This window comes from Ambystoma mexicanum, chromosome 12, assembly GCF_040938575.1.
Source record: "Ambystoma mexicanum isolate Mex_15411 chromosome 12, UKY_AmexF1_1, whole genome shotgun sequence".
NCBI lineage: Eukaryota > Metazoa > Chordata > Amphibia > Caudata > Ambystomatidae > Ambystoma > Ambystoma mexicanum.
In genome coordinates, this window is record NC_090936.1 from 658,666,573 (window position 1) to 658,690,846 (window position 24,274).

At 47.1% G+C, this 24,274-nt stretch overlaps 1 protein-coding gene across 1 annotated transcript in view; it reads right to left on the bottom strand.

Moving 5' to 3' along the window:
• Positions 1–24,274, bottom strand: part of COG5 (component of oligomeric golgi complex 5) — a 2,640,594-nt gene that overhangs the window by 657,178 nt on the left and 1,959,142 nt on the right. Inside the window, exon 14 of the mRNA XM_069629143.1 lies at positions 22,027–22,126. Coding sequence (XP_069485244.1) covers positions 22,027–22,126 — 100 coding nt within the window. The remainder of the gene's footprint in view (positions 1–22,026; positions 22,127–24,274) is intronic.

A 24,274-nucleotide genomic window follows, 5' to 3' on the forward strand; every position in this document is an offset into this window, starting at 1 on the left:
GCAGGAGGAGTACACGCAGTGGGAATCACTCACGTGGGAGGACGACGTGTGGTGGGAGTCACCCGCAGGTATGGACACAGGCTCGCGAAAGAAGACCTTCATCGCTAGATGTAGCCCGGACTGGGCCTACGCAATAAGGAGGACGCAAAACCGGTGGAGCGTTAAGGAACAAGTTACTTACCTGTAACTGTTGTTCTCCAGCATGGGTCTGGCATGGATTCACATGCTCATGAATATTCCCCGTCGTCAGGCTGGGAATCCTCGGTAAAGAAAAAAACCAGTATCAGTTTCGTTTCTGATCTGTCTTTCGTAGTAATAACCAATCACTGGTCTCTGCGTCATACTGACCACAGCCAATGACTGCCCTCTACCTAAGCACCGCCTCTGGCAGCCATCTTCAGATTTGGAAGCACGTGAAGTGGCAGTATGACCAAGTGAAGAGCCGCAGAGGGGTAGGCGGGAGGGTTCGCATGTGAATCCATGCCAGACCCATGCTGGAGAACAACAGTTACAGGTAAGTAACTTGTTCCTTCTCCAGCATGGGGTCTGGCATGGATTCACATGCTCATGAATAAAGAATACATAGCAGTAACACACATGCACAACCACGGGAGGTGGCAAAGGCTCAACATTAAGCAGTACATCAAACTCAACATTAAGCATCTTACCTCCTCACCAGGCTCACCTCAGGTGAACAGGTTGCGCAGCACTGCTTGGCCGACCCTGGACTCCTCCCTGGAATCCCGATCGACGCAGTAGAATTTCGTGAAGGTGTGCGTCGACCTCCACGTAGCAGCCCTGCATATGTCCAGCAGGGGCACACCAGAAAGGAACGCCGTGGTAGCTGCGATCGCTCTGGTGGAATGGGCTCTCGGACGGCCAGGCAGCGGTCGGTTTGCCAACCGATGACAGTACATGATACAGCCGGAGAGCCAACTGGAAATGGAAGCCTTCGAGAGAGCCTTCCCCTGATTGACAGGTCCAAAGTTCACAAAGAGATGCGACGTCTTCCGAAAACACTTCGTGCGGTCCACGTAGAACTTCAGCGCTCTAGCCACATCCAGCGAGTGCAAAGTCCTCTCAGCTGGCGACGAAGGCGACGGGAAGAACACAGGCAACACCAAGGGTTCGTTGAGATGGAAGTCCGACAGTACCTTGGGCATGAAGGAGGGGTGCGTCCTGAGCACTACCCTCGTGTCGTGAAAAGTCAAGTACGGGGCCTTGCAGGAAAGGGCCTGGATCTCTCCCAACCGTCGTGCGGAGGTGATGGCCACAAGAAACGCTGTTTTCCACGACAGAAACTTCAACGGGGCCGAGTGCAGAGGCTCGAACGGAGGTCCCATGAGCTTGGTCAGCACCACGTTGAGCTCCCACGCCGGGGCCGGAGCCTTCACCGGCGGGAACGATCTGAACAGTCCCTTCATGAACTCTTTCACCAGACGATGAGACCACAAGGACGTCCGGCCCGTGGTTCTGGTGTATCGGGAGATCGCAGCAAGATGAATCTTGATGGACGCGTGTGCCAGTCCAGCTTTGGCCAGCGTCAGCAGGTACGGCAGTACCTGGGGAGCCGTAATCCGTAGAGGGTTAATCTTCTGTGCGTGGCACCAGACAGAGAACCTCTTCCATTTGTGTCCGTAGCATTTAAGAGTCGAGGACGCCCTGGCCTTTGCAAGAACCTCTCTGCAGTCGGCCGGTATGTCGTATCCTCCAAACTCTAGCGCTGCAGGAGCCAGGCCTGCAAGTTCAGCGATTTCGGGTCGTGGTGGAGGATGGCGCCTCCTTCCCTGGAGAGTAGATCCGCGTCCACCGGCAGCTTGATTGGCGGGGACGCTGACAAGTCCAGAAGGTCCGGGAACCATATCTGCCTCGGCCACGCAGGTGCGACGAGGATATTCTGCACCGTGACCTCTTGAGCTGGTTGACGAGCCAGATTAGCAGTGGCAAAGGAGGGAACGCGTAGAGGAACAGGCCCTCCCAGGGGAACGAGAAAGCATCGCCCATGCTCCTCGCCTGGGGAAACCTGCTGGCGAACCTCCGGCACTTGGAGTTCGTCGCCGTCGCGAACAGGTCGATCTGGGGTGTGCCCCACCGTCGGAAGAGGCGATCCACTAGATCCTGCCATAGTTCCCACTCGTGGCACGAGCGCAGCTCCCTGCTGAGTGAGTCGGCGATGGTGTTTTTTATCCCTGCCAGATGAAACGGCACCAGAAACATCCTTTGGGCGACGGCCCAATGCCACAGGTCCTGCGCCTCCTTGGACAGTGCTGGGGACCTGGTTCCGCCCTGTTTCCTGATGTAAAACATGGTGGTGGTGTTGTCGGTGAAGATCCTCACCACCTTGCCCTTGAGGGACGGAAGGAAGGACCTGAGGGCCCAGAACACTGCACGGAGCTCCAGGACGTTGATATGGAGGGACTTCTCCGTCGGGAGCCAAAGGCCTCTCGCGTGCAGATTTTCGGTGTGCGCTCCCCACCCTTCCAGGGAGGCATCCTGGTCACTGTCTCCTGGTGGTCTGGGGTCTGGAAGTCCATGCCCGCCGTCAGATGCGCGCGGTTGCCCCACCACCGGACCGCTCGGCGGAAACTCTCGTCGAGTGTGATCCTCTCCTCAAAGCCGCCCGTCGTTTGGATCCAGCGCGCGTCCAGGAACTCCTGCAATGGGCGCATCCGGAGCCTGCACATGGGAATGAGGTAGATGCAAGAAGACATCATTCCGAGGAGGGACTTGATGGACCTCACCTTGGCCGCGTCGGAAACCAACATCCGCTGTACCTTGCCCAGGATGGACCTGGTCCTTTCCTCCGAAGGGGAGGCCAGAAGGGACACTGTGTCGAGCTTCGCTCCCAGAAACAGTGCGTTTTGCGCGGGTACCAGGTGGGACTTGGCGTAGTTCACGGAGAATCCCAGGTCCGTGAGAAGTTGGACGGTCCTTGCCGTGTGCTCCACGGCGAGCTCCCTCGTCTTGGCTCGGATGAGCCAGTCGTCCAGGTAGGGGTAGACGTGGATCCCCTCGCGGCGCAGCTGCGCCGCCACCGGTGCAAGGCACTTGGTGAATACCCTGGGTGCCGACCGTAGTCCGAAGGGGAGGGCTTTGAACTGGTAGTGACGCCCTTGGACCACAAACCTAAGGAATTTTCGGTGCCCCTTTAGGATGGGAATATGGAAGTAGGCATCCTCCAAATCCAACGACGACAGGAAGTCTCCTTCCTCCAGCTGACCCAGGACGTGCTGGAGGGTGACCATCCGGAACTTCTGCGCCTTGATGAACTTGTTCAGACGTCGCAGGTCTAGGATGGGGCGCCATCCTCCCGTCTTCTTCTTCACGAGGAAGTATCTCGAGTAAACTCCGGAGCCCCGAAGCCTCTTTGGGACGAGTTCGATGGCGCCCTTCCTGAGCATCGCCTTTACCTCCAGGAGAAGCTGAGGGACGTGAAGCTCTTTCCTGGCCACGGGGGGGACGCGCGGGCACCTTCTTTGAAACTCGAGCGCGTGGCCCCGGGCTAAGGCGTCCAGCACCCAACGGTCGGTGGAGATGGACTCCCACACGCTGACGAAGCTCGCCAGCCGGCCTCCCACCGGGGTGCTTCGGTGGGGGCCCGACCCCACCGCCGGTTCAATCCTGTTTCGACGAGGCTTTGCCGCCTTGACCTCCTTGGCGATGACGGCGGGGTCCGCCAGACTTGCCTCGTCCTCTGTAGGCCTCCTGAGACGACGAGCGGGCCGCTTGACGGTAGGTGGAGAAACCGCCGCCGGAACCTTTGGAGGCGCCCTTGCCTCCGCTGCTCCGAAAAGGCGTCCGTCGTTGCTGCAGAACCCCAAGGGCCTGGGCCGTCTCAGTGTCCGCTTTAATGGCCTGAAGGGAATCGTCCACTGTTTTCCCAAACAGGTTGTTCCCATCGAACGGCATGTCCAGGACTCTGGTCTGTACGTCTTGACGGAAGTCCGTAGCCTTGAGCCATCCACGCCGCCTAAGGCACACGCCGTTGCCCAACTGGCGAAACCCAGTGTCGGCGATGTCCGTCGCAATAGTGATGGCGTGGTCCGACGCCACTTCACCTTTCTGTAGGATCTCCAGGGCATCCGCCCTCTTGTCATCCGGTAGGAAGTCCAGCAGGGGAGCCAGTTTGTACCATAGCTCCCTGTCGTAGCGGGCCACGATAGCCAAGGCGTTGGCCGCTTTAATCGTCGTCGCTGCAGACGAGATGACCCTGCGTCCCATAGCGTCCAATTTCTTTCCCTCGCCGTCCGGTGGGGAAGTCGATGTGGAGGCCGCACCCCCCCCGCTTTCTTCCTGGCCGCCGCGGAGACGACCGAGTCCGGGGTAGGCTGCGCCCGGAGGCACAGGGGGGCCGCGTCCGGGACCCGGTACTTCTTCTCGTACCGGTCTCTTCTAGCTGGCGTCGTGGAAGGGTTCTTGAGGAGGGCGAGGCCCTCATCCCAAATGTCGTCCAGTAGAGGCACCGCGAGGACCGTCTTCCTCTTGGCCTCGCGCCGTTGATAAAGGAATCCTTCCTTTTTTTTCTCCTCAGGGCAGAGTTGGAAAAGCTCGGATGCCCTGGCGATCATGGAGTGGAACGATCCAATCTCGTCGGGCGGAGAAGCCCTGGTGGGAGGTGACGACGGTAGATCCTCGTCGTATACCTCGTCGTCCGTACCCGTCGCTGCCGTGTCAGTCCCCGTATCATCCCCTCGGGTGGACGGGGAGGAGGGCTGGATGGGGCGCGACGGATGAAAAGGAGGTGGAGGGTGAATCCTTTTTTTCTTGGGCGGGGGAACACCAGAAGGTCCCGGTTCAGGATCCCCCGACGGGAGAGGTTCCTCCGTCGGCAACGGTAGTCTCGTCCTTATCTCTGAACATAAGGACTGTATAGCCAACAAAATGGCCCCCGAGTTGTCTTGCGGCGCTGGCAGAGGGGAATCCGACGGGCGATCAGGGGCCCCGTCGGCACCCTTGACGATGTCGTCGCCACCTGCGTCGGGATCCATCCCGACGGGCCGGTCTTCTTCCACGCCAAGGCCATGGCTTAAGACCTCAATCAGCTCTTCCTCCGAAGTTGAGGCCGAATCTACGACGACGCTCTGCCCCCCCTTTTTCTTCCCCGCCGGGGATTTCACGGGGGTCCTATCGATGGGCACAAAAGAGGACTCCCTCCGAGGTGGCAGGGAGACTCTGAGCCCCGAGGTCGCCACCACTGGTGTAGCCTCCACAGGCTGAGCCAGGGCCGCCGCGACAGTATCGATAGAGGGCTTGGCCGGATGGATTAAGGCCTTCACCACCTTAGGTGCGCTCACCGCCTTATCCTTGAGGGGGGGGGGACACTGCCTCGCTCCCCCTCCGATGGGGCCTTCGAGCTCGACCGGGGCCTCTCCAGGAGCTTCGCCGGGTGCTCGCCCTTCCTCTTACCCGACCCAGAGCGTTGGCTCGTGGCTGAAGGTGCCGGGGAGGGTGCGCCCTGCCTGGCGCCCGTAGAGCCTGACCGTTCGGCGCTCCCGGTGCCAGCGGACACGCGGTGCTTGGCCTTGTGTTGGACCCCTGTCGCCGGGGCGTCCTCAAAGGTCTTAGAAGACCGCTCAGATTTCTTCCTCTTCTTCTCGCCTTACGGGCTCTTCCCTTCCAGCCAGTTGGCGAGACGTTGATGGCGGTCCTTCATGGTCCGCTCCGACATATTGCCGCAAAACGCACAGTCCTTCTCCACGTGCGTCTTGTCCTCATGTAAGCAGTAGAGACAAAAGGAGTGTTCGTCCTCCTTAAAGACGTTCTGCAGCTGGCATCCAGGGCAGATCCTGAACAGCTTTCCGGGCGTCGAGCTTCCCTTTTCCTGGGCCATGTCCGGGCCTGAGAAGCTTCTGGAGTCCTCCCAAAAGCGTAGCTCGACGAAATCTTCACCCTTGAGGGGCGCAGACGAATCCGACACGGGTCCCCGTTGATCGGATGGAGAGTCGGTGGAGCTTGAGGCTCTTTTGACCGAAAAAACGAAGTTTTTGAGAAAAAACGTGAAAAAAAATAGCACTAACGCTCGAGAGCAATAGCACGAGGATCCCAACACATGAACGTGCGGTAAAAATCTGAAGATGGCTGCCAGAGGCGGTGCTTAGGTAGAGGGCAGTCATTGGCTGTGGTCAGTATGACGCAGAGACCAGTGATTGGTTATTACTACGAAAGACAGATCAGAAACGAAACTGATACTGGTTTTTTTCTTTACCGAGGATTCCCAGCCTGACGACGGGGAATATTCATGAGCATGTGAATCCATGCCAGACCCCATGCTGGAGAAACATGCAACTTGCTTTATTCAAATACAAACAGGAACTGGTGCCTCAGCGCCAACACTCCTATCCCCAACTCCTCGTCATTAACTACGCCCCCATGTTTGGTGGGCGTGTGCCTTAAAGGCACAGCAAATGGTAACACATTACATGGCAGATTAGTCCTTCAGCCTGAGTACGTGAAAGCATATGTTTTCTAGCAACCACCTACTGTGTCCGATGCGGCTATCGTACTGTCTCCCTGCCGAAGCACCAGCATCCAAGGGAGGTGAGGTATGCTTCAACGTAACGTTGTTTGCCTTCAGTTCCAGTATACACACTATGCAGCACAAATTAATAGGACAAACTGAACATTTTTTTCACAGCGGATTGCAGATACAATCAGACTTCACTTGTGACGTTTCCGTGTTCGCTTTTTATTCAACGTGGACGGCATGTCGGCAAAGTTCCCACAACCATCACAAGGTAAATCAATTTGCTCTTATGAATACACCCCACCGTCTATTAGAAGTTTTAAACAGATCAACCACGCATACTGATACACATGTCCTCATTCTTTTCAGCAGGCCACTGACCCAGGTAGTGGCTTTCTTGCAGGATGCCTAATGAGGCATCACCATCTAGCTCATTGCACTAGATGCCACAATCTATGTGGCGAGTATGAATTTCTTTGCCCATCTGAGGAGCTCACTATATATAGCCTTGATTTCTGAAAATCCGTTATGATGTGCTTTCCAGACACAGGTTTTAGAAAACAGCCTATACTTCAGGTACAGGACACCCTAACTAACCAACACCAATCCAATTTTTCAGCCCTTGCACTAATCAGCACTTGATATGCATGAACCCAACATGGTAGGTGTATGGGCCGGCACTTACTCACCCTAGTCAATGGTTTCCACGCCCCCAATCAGGTTGTGGCACAGCACTACATTATTGCAGTTGTATTCCTTTACTCACCTGCATGACTGCATGTGGGATTCTAAATATAAGAAAGTAGAACATAAATGGACAGGTCATTGGTGAAACATTTTAACAATCAATAGTTTTAATTATTTAAGACATTCATAAAACAAGTATTAAATCTTTAGACATAAATTCAAAACGTGTGTCATCAAAAGAAACATTTTTGTGACATATAGCCTATGAGGGGCTAACCTTCAATTGGAGCATAGAAAGAGGCAAGTGGCAAATCATGTTTTACATTCATTTGTATCTTAACAATTGATGTTGGTGTTGTAGCTCTGTTGTTATACAGAGACATCTAGTCTCGACATGTTCTATTCTGCATCCAGCTTGAGTGAACGTGAACAAACAAACACGACCTGTCAAGGTTAAAAAGAGAGAGATTTTCTGTAAGCTATTACTGCTATTGTCAGTCTCTATAAGTTCAGTAAATGGACTGAGAACCACAATCCCAGGATAAACAAATTACCTCTGAATGGTTCTTTTGGGGGCGTACAATCCGTCTGTTGAATTGTGGTAGGGACAAGTAGTGTCCCTACTGTGTGGCTGCAAAGAAAAGCAGAGGTTTGGTTAGCCTTACGCTCACCAAGCGCGCGGGGCTCTCATGGGACAAACAATGTAGGGTAAGGTAAATGGTACGGGAAAGCTAAGTTTGAAAGGCACCCACCTGTAGCGGGAGCTTGCTGGCTTTGCTGAGTTGGAAAGAGGTTAAGCCACCCAGTATTCAAATGAGGTCAAAGTCATAAGGTAGGGTTGCACGTCTTCAATGCACCTCACGCGTCGGTAGAGCGTGGCGCTATAATCATCTAGAATAGAAAACACAGAGGGTGGAATTTACCGGGCTAACTAGATGAGCTGACAGTGCCCGGCCCCCGAGCTGGGGCATGCCGTGGCGCAGCATAAGTAATTAGTAAGCCTATGTCTCAATTTGTAGAGTAGAAAGTGAAATTATTCACATGCATAAGTTAACATGCCAAAGCCAAGTGGACAAGTACCTGAGGAAATGTCTCTCACGGAATCGCTGAAATTGCAGAGAAGTCTCTGTGAGGCAGCCTGTTGCTTGTATCCTTAGGGCAGAAAGCCACCCTGTCAAGGAGACACATAGAATATGTATGAGGGAGAGGACAGGGTGCCGTCGGTACCGTGGAGAGTACCCAAAGTAGTCGGGCAGTAGCATGGAAGTAATCCAGAGGTACGTACTCCCGAGGGCTGAATGCTACGGGCTAAAGTGGGGAACCGCTTACCTAGAAACTGTCCGTTGGGATCGGCTCTGAAGTTCTTCTTAATTCACTGTCTCCCTCCGGAGTGTTAGCCTTGCCGCGGTCGTATACGGACTGCTAGAAAAAGACGTGGTGTAAGCGTGAGGGTAACTATGGTTGCCCGGCATTCTGAAAGTCCTTTCTCTCTGTTGGTAGTGCAACAGGAGCATCCCTGAGGAGGGGACATCCTGGGCGCCATGTTGGAATGGAGCCTAGTCAACGGTACAGTCCTGTTCAGGCTAAGCTTGCTGTGAGGTGCGGAGCTTCGTTGGTAGCTAAGCACCACCAAGTAGTAATAAGAAACACTCTTATTATAACCGGTTATACACCCAGAGTTTTTACAATCGTTTCCTCTTCAAAATTACAATAATACCTTCGGTAGATTATAAAGCTTAGGTTACCCTCGGCATAGTTACAGAGTATTTCTCAACAATGTCATGTCAAGCACAGTGGTGCTCCCGAAAAATATTGTTAGAAAAAACAGTGTTTATATATACCAAATTGGGCGAGCCGCTTAAAGGGAATACACAGGCAGTGTGACTGTGTCTAGCATACCCTAGTCAGCACCCATAGCTAGGGATTGGCAAGATAGGCCAAAAGTGGTTTCAACTCTTACCCTGTAGACACATGTGGGTGCAATTGGTGTGCTGCTGAGTGGCTTGCTAAGGTGCGGATGCATGCTCACGTCTTTAGTTTTGGTCTGGTATTTCCATGGGCCACACCTGCACAACCCAATTACAGGGAGGATCACTTTTTTATCTTGTTCCATTCTATTGACTCGTTCAAGCCGTTCAGATCACTTGTCATTCTGAAAATCATCTCCTGTTCCAATTTAAATAGTTTTGGGTCAACCGTAGTGCTGGGGCCCCCTTTCAGTGTCTAGAATTGTCCATGTGAAGTCCTCATGTCCATGTTTCATGGAGATAAAATGTTGGACCATGGGCGCGTTCTCTGTTCTGTTTTTTAAACAACTTCTATGTTCGAATATTCTAGTTTTTACTTTTCTAGTCATTTTGCCTATGTACGGTAGACCACATTTACATCGAATGAGGTACATCACATGGTCAGTGTTACAATTCGTCATGGTTTTTTGTTTCATGGTCTGTCGGTGCCAATGTCAACCTCTGTAGTCTTAGAGGTGAGTTTACATATCCCGCAGGTGCCACAGGGGTAATGTCATGTGGGATTCACCATGCCCATGTTTCATTGATTCAACGAATTATCATGTCAACTGTCCCCAGTATAATTATAATTACTTACAAAGTTAATTGTCAGTAGTATAATTAGCAGCATGAATATAATCAGTTCATCGCATTTTGGAATGATCATATAATCAAACTGCAATATGTACATCATCATACTGTAACTAATTGTAGATCTAGCTGTGCTCTTTCTGTGTCTCCATGTGCTTGTTTTGTTTTTGGTCCTTGTTGCTATTGTTGCTTTCTATCCTATTATCACATGGTTCCATATTTCTTTTACTGTTACTTCATGTCATTCATATGATCATGGCATGATGTATTAATGGTTTAAATAATTAGTACAGCCCTGAAGAAGAGCAGATGTTTGAAAGACGTGTCAGTTGGGCATATATGATTGATTGAGAGGCTTACCATAAGCCAAACCAATTAACTCAATGTAATTGTCATAGTTCTAATGCATTTATTTGTGTGCCACACATTTACAAAGTTACGTAAGATGTTACAAAATGGAAAAGACTTTTGTTTGTGGTTTCATTATAAATACTACAATTTCATGATATCAAATGCGATTGGAAGTATTCATTTCTTGTTTAATTTGTGTGAGGCACCTGGTGTGACAGTGTGCTTGCACTAGATCTCAATGTATTTGGTCGTGTTAGGGAGACACACCTTTTGTCTGTCTCTGGTGCGACTCATGGTGTGTTTCCAAAAATGGCCCCATTTGCAGCGCAGTAGAATGGGAGTCTCCCAATTCTCCGGATTAAGTCCTAAATAGAATAGAAAGCTTTTCACTAACTATGCCTCAAACAGCCACCTAAAAGCCACCTAAAAAGCAAGCAGCACAAATAGTGTAGTATTGTCCAAATCAAGTTCATACCAAAAGGGCTTGGGGAGGGATCCATCAAACTGCAGATACCACAACTATGACACCACAATGATCTAATCCACATCTGCTGGACATGTCTGCCATTCAAGAGAGCCCTTAAGACTCACCTATTTAAGGAAGTATTTGGAAACCATCCAACCAACACTAGGACAATCCACCCTGACCCACTCAATGGGCCCAAGCCCATTCACTTTGCAATAAGGTAGCCACCAGTGATAGGACATTGCAGACCAAAGAGGCGCTAAATTAATGAGCGTTATCCTTCTGGATTTGTCTCACTCTACTGCGCAATTGACCAGGTACGTTTTTATGGGAGGGCAAAAGGTGCACTTTCCCAGGGCCCCCACCTTGGAAGTGGACCACAAGACTAGCCAAGATTCCATTGTTCACCAGTGTTAAATAGCACACGTCAGGATATTTTATGATATTTTATGGGGTGCTGCTGAGGCTCTAACCCCTTTCCTTTCTGTTTTGGCAAGTGCATTCTGCTTTGATCAATTCATCATGTATTACTTTGTGTTCACTGTGGTATACATAGTTTGTGTGTTATTTTCTTCCTGTGGGAATTATGTTGATCATGTGCAATAGGCAATGGCGAAATGCATATTGATAAACTGAGTGCCACAATGGTTCAGAAGGTAGCTCAGTGTGTGAAGCACCTATTGCAGAGATATGTGTTCATAGGCAAAATTAGAATATCAAATTCTAGCAAGGCTGGCTGAGCCTTTCCTATGCCTTAAGTTCATAAACCTGCCTGCATATGTACTTGGTTTGGCAGAACAACAGCTGCTATTAACAGCAATGTACCTGTACCAGATAGGGGTTGCTATAAAAACGAACATGTCATTCGTATGGTGAAGGTCTAGAAATTGGTTTGTTCAGATGCAGTGTTGTAAAACCTAGGCAATCGTCTCCAACAGTGGCATAAACTGTTAGTCCAAGAGGTGAATAAGTATCCAAAGTCAATGGAACGACAGCATTCAAGTTTGTCTCCTGGATTTGCCAGCAGACAATACAGCGATCCTGGTCAAATCATCTAATACATCTTACATTACTGTGCTGTCTTCTGTGAGGTTTGCCTTCTGCATGCTACTGGTGTCGTTTAGCCCATTACTTGATCTTTCTTCTTGTGTAGGCCATTTGGGTGGAAGGGTTGGTAGACAGAAGCGAGTGGACCATTTGTTGCAGGCCTCAGGCAAGCATATTTAAAGGTCTGCTTGTTTGGCTCAAAAAACGGTTTGCTTTTTGGTAAAAGTGATAGGTTTTTATGCACGTTTATGAATGAAAATGTCACAAGCCATTGTTTTGGAAGTATTTAATGCTTTAAAATACAAAAGACAAACCCAGATTAAATGTGTTAAATCACTTCGATTGGTATGCTGGTTCTTTTAAACTTCCCTCGATGATGGAGAGAATGAAGCTTGAATCATTCCCATTTTGCATAACACCCATCTATAATATTTTGTTTAAAAATTGTCATGTTTGGTAATGTGATTTGTGTACTTTCCAAATCCTTTTTTTTATTTATTTTTTTATAAAATGAGATTGTTTTAGTTCATGGTAAGAACTGGAAAAGAAAGTGTTCCAATGCAGAAATTGCAGAGTTGACACAAATCCCAGCTTCACCCCTTGCCCCCCTTAACCAATGTGTGATCCTGGGCATCTCATTTAATCTGGTATTTCCTAGCCTCTCAATATTGCCAGCCCCTAAACCTTTATTTATTTATTTTTTTTTCCGATTTATTTTATTCAGAAAAGAAAATCTGAAAAATGTATCGAACAGTTTGATATTTCGTCTTTATCTTTATCTTTCCCTTTGTTTCCTTCTGTCGTTCTTTCTTTGTCTCTGTATCTCGCCTCGGATTTAAGGACCCCGGCTATGTGGCCCTGTTCACAGTGTGCATGCTCAAAGTTGTTAAGTATTATTTGTTGGTTATTTGTTTGTTGATCCTTGGGACTGGAGTTTCCCTATCGTCTGTGCCCGAATCTTCTACCACACTTGGAGTCACTGTTGTAGGGCTTTCTCTTAGCTGCTTGAAAGTTGCCTCAATTAAGTTCGCCATGGCCATCGACCACCTTGTAGATTCTCCCGAAATCAGTCTATTCCATATCTCTGTTTCTTCAAATATCCATGGATTTTCAACCAAAGGTAGTAGGTACGTGTTTCTGTTCTGTTTGTTATTTTCACAGGTGAGTATCAGATGCTTTAAGGTTTCTTTTGTATCTGGTTTGTTGCATAATCGACAGTTTGCCTCCTCTGAAGTCGATCTAATCGAAAGTATTTCTTTGGTCGGTAACAGATTTAATCTTGCTTTTATGAGCAGATTTTGTTTCCTTTTATCTGGGAATTTTTTGCAGTATATTGAAAGTTGGGGGGAGATGGGTGAGAAGTTTATTTTTTGTTGCGAGATCTAGCGTCCTGATCCAGTCCATCATGACTACTTTTTTCGTTATTCTGTCGGGGTTTTCTTCCAGTTCTTTCTCTGAGCACGCAATTTCTAGTAATTTCGCTCTTCTTTTTTCCTTCCATACTTCCAAGGCTGCGCATTTGGCTAAATCCATCTCCTCTTTGATCATAGCGATGACTGGGGAGCGCTCCTCCAGGATAATTTTCCTGAAAATGTTCATTGCTGCTTGATCCACCATGGATTCGAGTGATACCAAACCCAGCTCCCTTCTTATCGGTGCCATTGAGGTAGAATTTGGGACTCCCAAAACTGATTTCCATATTAGGCCTTCCATTTTGTCCAGATGTTTGTTGGCATTGAGAGTGATACTTCCATTCCATAAGTCAGGGCGGGGATCACTTTTCCTTTATAGAAGTTTATGGCCGGTGTCAGGGAGAATTTCCCAAACTTCTTATCGACCAGTCGGGTCTGTGCTGCTAGCCGCTTTGCTTTATCCCATAGAGTCCACTGCATTGTTTGAGCTGTTTTGGTGCTGTCCAGGTCGACTCCTAAGTATTTGATCGATTTTACTGTTTCTAGCTTTTCTTTTTCCAAGTAGAATATTCGTTGTTTGGATTTCGAACTCTGTGTTTTTTCGAGAACCAACACTTTTGTTTTGTTCTTATTAATGATCAGGCGGTTTTGGTTGATGTACTTCGCCAGATTATCTAGTTTCCGCTGGAGACCAATTTTTGTCTGGTCTATCAGGATAATATCGTCAGCGTATAGTAATCTTGGAACCGTGGTGTTGCCTATTTTTGGTGGAAAACACCCGATTTCTTTTTCGGCGTGTTGGAAATCGCTCAGAAATGAAATGAAGAGGGTTGGAGCTAGGGGGCAGCCCTGTTTAACCCCACGTGTTATCTTAATTTCTTCTGACAGAGTTCCTTCCTGGCTGAGTTTGATTCTGACAGTGTTGTCTGTGTGGAGCGCTTTTATAGGTTCCAGGACTTGCGATGGACAGTTCCAGCTCTGGAGTTTTGCCCACAGAAGGTTTCTATCTATTTTGTCGAAAGCCTTAGATAGGTCGATAAAAGCTAAATAGAGCTTTGGGGCCCCTTCTTTTATCTTGGCCGTTAGGATGTTAATAATCATGATGTTTATTCCAGTGGATCCGTTTCTTTGAAAGCCCACTTGTAAATTGTCTTTGAAATTGGCGTTTTTTTCCCAGACCCTGAAGCTGTCTAGCAAGAGAGATGCGTATATTTTGCCGATGACGTCTAAGAGGGCGATTGGTCTATAGTTTGCCGGGTCTTCGCGGGCGCCCTTTTTGTAGATCGGGACTATAACCGCTTTGAGCCACGATTCTGGGATTTTCTTAGTATGTTCACACTCTTCAAAAATTTCGCTTATTACCTCTGACCATTGTGTGGGAAATTGTTTTAGCATTTCGTTGCTGAGCCCGTCCGGTCCCGGGGCTCTGGAGGCCTTTAGCTTCATGATCTTTGCTTTTATATCTTCCTGACTTGTTACATTTATCCAGTTTGTGCCAATGTTTTCTGGTACGAGCGATGTTTGATTTTCAGCCTCTTCGAATTCTGATGAGATGTGGGTTATCCATTTCTCCTCCGATACTGCATTACACAGCGATGTAGATTTCGCAATGGTCGATTTGTTAAGTAGGGACCAAAATGCGCTTGAGTTTTTTTACTCCAAAATTTTCATCATCGCCTCTGCATCTATCTGGTATTGAAGGGCCTTATGTTGTTTTAGCCAGTTTGCATATTTCTTTCTCTCTTTATGCCAGAGGTCCCAGTCTGACTTGGCATTTGATTTTTTGGCTCTTCTCCTTACGAGTCCGGGTCAGTTTTCTTTGGTTCACCAGTTCAATGTTGTAAGCATGTTGGTGGTTGAAAACCTGATTGGGTTTTCCCCTTTGTTTTCTGTAGAGTACTAGGAAAGGTGTGTAGTCCGGTCTTTCTTTTATATCTTCCTTTTTGTTTGACTTAAGTTTGTTTCCACATGCAAGTCTAAATTTCTTTATATCCTTTTCTGTGAGCATTAGTCTGGTGCTCTGGTTATTAGCTTCTGTTTCTAGAGGGTATCTTAGTTTTGTTGTTTTCGTACCTTTCCATGAGCAGGTGACCAGGTTGTGATCACTGTTGCTAGTTTTTTCAACTCTGAAACTCGTCATCGAGTCAATCATGCCTGCTGACATGCAGATATGGTCTATTGAGGCTTTTGACTCTCCACATTCCCAGGTCGGAATATTGATTTGGTTTGGGAATAGCGTTGCGATGTTTTGGATGTCTCTTCTCGAAATCAACTCGTTCCACGCTTTCCCTCGGTTTTGAGAGTGGTCTGAACGTTTCGGGGTTGTGCTGTTTGTCTCGCTGCAGTTCGCGTTTAGGTCACCGCATATGATGATATTGATGTCCTTGAATGCTTCATATAACTGATCTATCGTGCTCTCCATATTTAGACAGAAGGTTTCGGTTGACATCCGCTGGGGATTCCAATAGCAATTGATAATGGCGAGTTTTTTTTTGCACTTTCCTCTTTGTTTGTTGTTATGAGCGGGCCAAGTAGTCAGCGATACCAGCATCTCGTATGCTTCCTTCCATTTTTTTGGCTCATCCATACCCCGGCCTGTTTTAACTGCTGTCAAAAGGCCCGATGAAGGTCTTCCCAGAAGGCCTTTGACCGCCGGAGAAATCTGAACCGTGAAGCCATCAAGTGTTGGTTTGGCTGATAGCCAGGTTTCCTGTAGACATAGTATGTCATAACGACCCAGATTTACGTCGCTTATCTGCGTAAGATGGTTATGTCCTCGGGTATTCCATGACCCCAGGCTATAGCTCTCATTTGCGGGCCGTTCCTCTTTTCCCACTGGGCTCTGGCTGTCTTGGAGGACTGGCCCTTGTCATTGCTATTTGGTATTGTTTGCATTTATCGTGGAGCGTAACCAGTTCCATGGACCTTGTAGTTTGCGCGCTGGCGGCGTTGATTCTCTCCGTTTCCTTACTTCTGGGTGTTTTGCCACCTCTTTATTTCCTTGTAGGCTTAGGTCCTGATGGTTCTGGCTATTTTCTTCTATATGATTTTCCTTGTTTGGATTTTGTTTTTGTCTGTTAAGTAGTGTCTGCTGATTTCCTTCATTTTTCGTTTTCTGGTTATTTAGATCTGTTAGCAGAAAGCCCATCTCTTTCAGTTCTTGATAGGCTTTTAATCCTATTTTTTTCCTGCTATCTGCTTCAATGTGTATGTATGCTTTCGGTCTGTCTTGCCTGTGGTAGGGTTCGACTAATTTGATGTCTTCCGTCGCGGGTGTCTCAACTCCTTTGCACTGTTCATTATCTGAAGTATCTTTGGACGGTTTCACTGCGTTGCGTCGTTCCAGCTTGAATAGGCCATACCATTTGGTTTTTGCCCGGACTTCGTCGGCTTGATCTACCGATTTCTTTTTTGTTATGTCTTTCTCTGCTTTTCCCTCTCTGGCTCCATGGCCAGGTACTTGGTAGCGCTCCTTCACCATTTTGTAAGGCTTGTTCCCTTCAGTGTCTTCTGTGTGGTTCTGTAGGTCGGGAGTCTGTATTTACGTTGCTGTGTTTTTCGATCTTACTTTCTCTCCTTGTCTTGGGTCATTTTCTTCAGTTTCTTCTTTTTTTTCCGCGTTTGCCACTTCTATTAATTTAAAACACATTTTCTCCATTTCTTCAAAGGCTGTATCATCAAGTTTTTCCACTGCTTCGCTTTTGACATGTAAATATGCTTTAGCTAACTTTTTTCTGTGATAGGGTTCCACCCGCTTTATGTCCTCTGTTACCATATTCCTCAGAGATTTTGTTTTCTTCATCAGGTACATTACCGTCGAACGGTTTAGGATCATGTGATTTTTTCCCTCTTCTTTTTGCTCCAATTTGAAAACGCGTATTTTGCTCTTATTATGTTGAATTTGAGAATTCGCCTTACTTCTCCATTTCGTCCTTGGTTTTTCTTGGGAACTCCCTGGGACTGGTCTTAGCTCTCTAGGCGATGTTGCTCCTAACTGTTCTTTCGTTTTTACTCCGTTTGATTTAACTTGTTCAGTCCCTTGTGTTGTTTTGTAACGACTTACTCTATTTGGTGATGATGTTCCCGTGTTTAAGGGGGAGTTGTCCTCATCTGAGCTAATTGAAATGTTCGCGTGTTGAGACATATTCATTAGGACGTTATCTAGCAGAAAGTCTTTTATTGTTCATGGTGAGCTTATGGTAATCCAGTCCGCTTTCTGTGTTTCTTTCTGCTGTACTGTTTGTTCTTTGCTAGTGTGCCTAAAATGAACAAATTCCTCTCTGACTCTGCCTGACGCCATGCTCGAGCCAGGGCCAGTGCTTGCTTGGAGTTGTTTTGTCCCTTGGTTTGTAAGCGCTGACGGCCTTTCTTCTTCCCTTTTTTTTTCTTCCACCGGCTGTGATCTTGTTGCCTCGTCTCCCAACCTCCTCTGATCGACTGTGCGTCCTTCTAGGTTAGCGATCTTCCTTTCCAGCTCTTCAATTTTCTTAGTCCTGAGATGTTTTGCACATTTTTCCTGGTCTTCGATTGCCGTTATGTAACTCTCCACGTGTGTGATCTTTGCTATTGTATTCATCAGAACCGCTGTGTTGTCTCTGATGTCTTCTTTTATTGCCTCATATAGCTTGCAGAAAGGATCTAAGACCACTGACAATGCCGACATGATTGCGATCATATCAGGTTTGTCATTTGTGGTAGCTTTTTGCAAACCTGCCGCGATGTCGCCGAGGCGGCGTTTTTTTGGCATAAAGGGAGTGTTCTCCGTCCTTTTTTGTAAGATTTCATAGTCACGGTTTCCAGGATCAATGGATCTGTTTTGATCTTGTTCGGCTCTGTTTTGTTTCTTTGTCGACTTTTGTTTTTCACCTGCCCGGCTCGGTTGTGAGGACTCTGTTTCCCTAGTTGTTTCTGGGGGGTTTATTGGAGACGTTGTTGGTAGATGCGCTAAGGTCTGTGCGTATCGCTGTTCTATTGGGCCTATTTGCCCGTTTGCTGGTTGCTCGGTTGTAGGGCTCTTCAGTGTCGTGGTCCTGTTTCCTGCTTGCGCTAACCCCATTAGTTTGTCTTGCCCTGGCGTATTTTGAGTTGGTATGCTTGGCGGTTTTTCGTTGTTCGTGATTTCGCCCTCGCTTCCCCTTGCGGTCGAGGGTACTCTAGCTTGTATGTGATTGTACGTCCAAATTGATTCTGTGTGTTTCTGTTCGGAGCTCTTTGTTTGTTCAAGAGATAGTTCCAACATTTCGGCGTCGGAGACTTCTAATTCAGCAGTTAATTTTCTTTTGAATTGTTTAGTGAATAAAGACTGCAGTGGACGTGAGAAGAGTGGATTTGGTAAGTTTTCCTTTATTTTTCTACTTCTTTTAATGATCTTTACAATTTCGTGCTCCTTTGGGGGGAGTTTCTGTTCCTCCCCTACAGTTTCTGGACCTTTTTTTGCTTCTTTCCTTGTTGGTATAGTTCTTTTTCTCTGCTGTTTTTTGTTTAGTTTCCTGCGCTTTGTTTGTGGGATTTTTCGAGCTGCTACTTGAAGTTTTTCCCCAGAGTTTCTTGCCGGGTTTGGTTCGTCGTTCTCCTGATCCTCTGTGGCGATTTCTTCCGCCTCGCTTTGCGAGACTGCGCAGTTATTTGTTAATTTTGATGTCTGCTTTTTTGCCGTTTTCAAAGGGGTCGTCTTTGTGATGAGCACTTGGTTTTCCAGTGTTATAGGTAGCCTGGGGTCGCCTATGTCCGGCCCATAGCATTGTGCTGTTGTTAAATGTCCCTTTCTGGACTGGTCTGTGCCTATTGATCTCGGCGCTGAATCGTTTCTTTTTTCGTTTAGCTTCTCCGTGAGCCCTAAATCTTCGGGACTCTGCGAACTAGTCTTTTTACTGGGTTTTACTCCGCTTTCTTGTGTAATGATTATCCCGGGCGTTACCTCTTGAGAGTCCTGTTCAACACCGGCTTCTGTGATGGTTTTAGCCGGCTCTGGACTTTCCCGGTCCATGGCTGAGAGGTCGCCCGCCCTGCCTGCAACGCTCTGGCTAGCCTCGAGCGGGGGCCGTCCTCCGACCGCTCCAACGCTCGGGGCACTCGCCTCTAGGGCGGTACACAGATCTCTGCTGGCTACGGGTGGGCTGCCTCGAGTCTCTGCAAATACGTTGTCGGCGTCATCGTCGGTCTCGGCGGGCCTCGCCTCTCTGGCTCCGTCTCCCCTAGGTGTCTGAGGCGAGGTCCGGGAGCTAGTAGGTGCTTGCTCCCTCTCACCGGATGATTTTGCAGGGTCCGTGGGGAGAGTGTTGTCCATCCGGGCCGCACTAGTTTTGATAAGGTTTGTTTTATTTGGACCTGTTTCACCCTTTTGCTCGCGGGGTGGGGTTACCCCCGGCTTCAAGCTGTTTTGCTGTGTTTTGTTAACCATAATCAAGTTCGTCTCCTGCACTTTCTCCTCCGTACATAGACGTTCAGGCTCGACGTGCAGCTCCTCCTCGATGGTTATTTTGGTTATTTTGTTACCTCTTACGGTGTTCGTGGGAGGTATGTTCAAAGCTCTGCCTGATTTCTTCCCCGGTCGGACCTCGGGTTCCATGCCGGTCCTGCTCCGGGTCTGCAGCGGACTGCTGCAGACTGCTCCACTAACTCGGCTCCCGAACTCCGCTCCCCGCTCCGCGGGTTTGTTCGGGTTAATAAAGATCTTCTTCCGCAAAAGGACGTCGAAAGGCAGTGACTGCTGCAGACTGCTCCACAAACTCGGCTCCCGAACTCCGCTCCCCGCTCCGCGGGTTTGTTCGGGTTAATAAAGATGATCTTCCGCAAAAGGACGTCGAAAGGCAGTGACTGCTGCAGACTGCTCCACAAACTCGGCTCCCGAACTCCGCTCCAGAAAAAAGGCTGATGACTTAACACCAGGCAAAAATCAACAATGTTGTAGATGCCCTGCACATTCTGGCCATTAGGGTCTGCCAGGTCAAATCCATCAATGAATCCGCACTTTTAGACACACGTCTCGGCAGTTCATGTCAGTAGCCTTTATTGTATGGTATTGTAGTCCGACGGTCAGGTTCTGCCCCTGGTCGAGAAACCCCCTTTGGGGAGAGGCCTCGGTTGGCACGCTTCAGAGAGTGCTAATGAGGCCGCGGAAAAACAACGTATTCCACCACTCCAACTTCTCGTGGGCCCGTCTCGCCTCTTTGTATTCACCGCCCTTCCGAGTGATTTCCTTCTCGTGGTATGATCTTCATAAAAGTCTTATTCATGTTTTCAATGTGTTAATAGTGAGCATATTGATATCGCCCAACACAGGAATTTGTTCCTTAAATATCTAATGTCAACACTATTTGAAAATCATATCCCACTTTTAATCTCAGTCTGTCTGGATAAAGACACCTTCATGGCAGCTTCTATTCTGCCTCCACTTTCCATGCTACGGTATGTGTACCATTCTCCTTCCTTCCAGTTGGTGGTCTCTATCTATGCATGAGTACTTTTGCATTCTGTGAGGCAGCTAATGTCAGTTCTCTGTCTATTATGGGCTACTTGTACCTTTTACATACGGTCCTGCATTAATACTAAATCTACCTTCCTGGATGTTATTGATAAAAAGTATCCTGTATGTACTAGAACAGCAACCCCTTTGTAGACTGCTAATGTTGGTCTTCAAATGCTACTTGTTTATCATTCTTATTAGAGCAATAATGAAGAGGGCAAGGGGACTTAAAGGGAGAAAACATGCTTATTATGCTGTGAGACAGCATATCAACCTATTGGTTGGTAGCAAGACGGGTGGGCGGTGGGAGGTGCGACCAGTATTCTTGATCCCTTAATTCCTTTGGTTTGGTGGAGGGGGGCCCCAAAGATGTCCATGCCCAGGGCCCCAAAAGTGCTTAAAATGGCCCTGCAATTGACATATTGATGCAATATAAAGTGTTTCCATTAATATAGCCGGATAGTTCCCCTGTACTGGCGCATATGCGAAGTAGCTTCAAAAAATGCCCTTTGGCATTCTCATGTTGAAAAGAAAATCTAACATCCTTGGATTTCTTCAAAGCACTAACTGAAGACAGGTAGAACCAACAGCACTTGGACAGAACTAATCACGTGAGACATTATGGACAGGATGCTGTCCAGTAAGCAGGACCTTTGGTCGATCTTTTGATCAAAAGACATAGTGGCAAAAACAGTTTTGTTTACTACAAGCAACTGGCTACAAATAGAAATCATATCCCTGCATTACGAGCATCTCTTTAATCCAGAGTAATAAGGGACCAACCGGCTGAATGCTGCTAAACGCAAGTAAGAAAATTGCACCGCCTGCACGTGCAATTAGGAGCTCCCCAGGGTAGAAGCAAATGTCAATCCTTTCAGCAAATTCGCTTGACAGTACATTTGTTTAGGCTTTCCGATTGATTTTACCGCTAGGCCAAAAATGTGTTCTAAGGTGCGTTTTATCCTCCCTCTACAACACAACTAACCAACTCATCTCTCCATTTCCTAGCACCTAATAGCGCACACACACACGAACCACCATGTACGTAGCAGCTTCATTCACAGTAACACCACAAACATAGAAGTCCCAAAGCTCTATCATCTGCGTCAAGCAATCAGCTAGCCTGATTTTCCAGCACTGAGATCTTCAGTTAAAACGCACACCATTCCGGCACACACGACTCTGGTAAGCCTGGCATGTCATCAACACTTCAGGTTTTGCATCTGCCTCTCCCTATAACTCACTAAATACCCCAACCCCACCTCTTTTCTTGCATCGAGGCAGCCAAAATGTACAGTCTGCCTCTTAAGAGTGCAGTCGCATGTTGTAGCAGTATTAGTTGCTAGGACAACCGTAGTAGTTGATAATTTGCTAAGCAGTAACTTTGTTATATTTGTGAGCATCAGAAGAAAGAAGAAGGGGTCCTACAGGGGACTACAAAGAAATGTAGACGTGACAGGAGCAGGCAGGTAACGGAACCTGTATTAGGAAAAAGACAAACATGCAGAGTACAGTGAGGAAAATCGTCTCTGACTTACCAGTTGTTCAGATTTGACACCATATAGCTGAATGGTTTTGGCAATATTTTTGGAAACAGCCAAACTAAGGTTTGGATCCACAGCAGCAACATTTAATTCGCTAAAAACAAAAAAAACACAATTGATAAAGTCATATATTTACGCATATGTGAAGGAAAGAACACAATTGCCACTCTTATTTCAAGTTCAATCATATTTTAAATGAGACTGGTGGAATCCCAGAACATGAATGATTCGCCCAAAATGCGCCACTAAGGATTAAGAGTTTCCGCTCTAATGCAGGTTATGTTCCATAATCCACCATTCTTGCTATTTCATGTTTCATTAAGCACTTTCTGAGCGGGGATTATAGCAGTTTAAAGATGCATTAAGATTAAGGCCGACCTCTGAACATCATTCTGTTACACTGGATCTGTGTGAGATTTTAAACATTTAATTTTTTTTATAAAATTGAGTGTAATGGGGTCGAATGCTATTGATTCGGAACCCTATGGCTTTTTTACTACAGACATTTTTATTTCAGCGACCTTTTATCTCGTTTTTGCTCTGCTTCGCTTTGCAGTGATAAAAAAGAAAACATTTTATGACAATCTGCAGCCTGCTTATATGATGATAATCGGAAATGTTTGTACTCAGTAGAACTAGAAATGTGTGTTGATTAGTAAGTTGTGTGGGTGCATGCATTGAACGTATGTAAGTCATGTAAGAGTGCAGAATAAATGTGCACATGGGTGAGAATGTGTGCATGGCTGGGCTGCGTGTGCGTTTTGTGTTGTATGACGATTATGACAGATGTCATGGGCTCAGGTCGGTGGAGCTCTTTGACCCAAGGCTCCTTTTATGAATAAACCCGTTAAACTGTTTCCTTTCTTTTTCTTCATTTACAGTGGTAGCTAAATAATAATGATGAGGAAACAACACTGCATGGTAAACCGGAGTCCAATCTTTAAAAAGCGAACAGTCTAAGGTAGGCCAACAATTGCAAGAGCAGCACTTCAGCTGTTGGGAGGTTGGAGCAATTTACCAGCATTTCAAATCAACAATGGGAAAGACAATGGGTTTTGATTGTCATATGGCACTCTCAAAATCTCTAATTATGCCATCGTATGATTGGCATTGTCACATCATGTAAGGTTCAAAGGTGTTGCCATAATATGCCACTTGCAACCACAAAATCCCCAATAATGCCATCATATGCCTGAAATAGCCACCACAAGCTAACGTATAACCTCAAATGTACAGTCCTGCCATCACATGCTGAGTGTCTCCACAAATGCTCTCTGGCATAGTGCCATATAAGTACATCTGCACAGGTGCTATCAAAATGGCAACTGCAGCTTCAAATAATGCCATCTCATGCCTTGTAAATGACTGCATATCCTTGTAGGTGCAGATATCATATGCCAGGCGCAGCAAAGAATGCTGAATCCTGCAAGGGTAAGGAGAGCCCTAAAACAAATTGCCACATCCCTGGGCCGCCATCCCCACATCCGGGAGACTATTCAAAATAAAGGTATACGCTCTGATTAATAATGAAGTTGAGCACATAGAAATAGAAAACATTTAATTTCTATTCACACAAACAAAATTTTAAATAAATGTTAGGCGTTTTAAAATTAATTCGAACCCCCTGGAGTGGAGATAATCCACTTGTGGGATTGTAGGTATGTTTTAATAAATGTTTCCAAAGAACCTTGCTGTTCGATAAGAAAATGCTGTAAACATTGCAGAAGTCTTCTTTCATCTGTAAGTGACTTGAAATAGTTTTAGAAGTGTCAAAAATGAATTGATTTTTTTTATTTTCATTCCTCGCATGAGCTAACCCTGGAGATAAAGAAAGACATTGAAAATGTCTCACCTTATGACCCTTATTAATTCCACTATAGAGACCCTTGCTCCAGAAAAAGTTAAGAGGATAAAGAACGAAAACATCAAGAACTCATGGTACAATGATAAAATAATCCAAATAAGACTCACAAAAGGATCCCGGGAAAGGGAATGGCACAAAAATCCCTGCCCTCAAACTCTTAGTCTTTATAAAGATTTAGTGAAGAAGTTCAAGACTGCTATTATCGAAGCCAAATCTAAGAATTTTAAAACAAGAATTTCCAATGCTAGATCTAGTTCCAGCAAACATTTTAAAATTCTTAAGGGATTTGAAGGAAGGTCCACAAGGTCCATGGTCTATCAAACCCACATCAGATTCTCGGCCTGGTGCCAGGAAATAAATAACAAGTTTTCAGCCAGA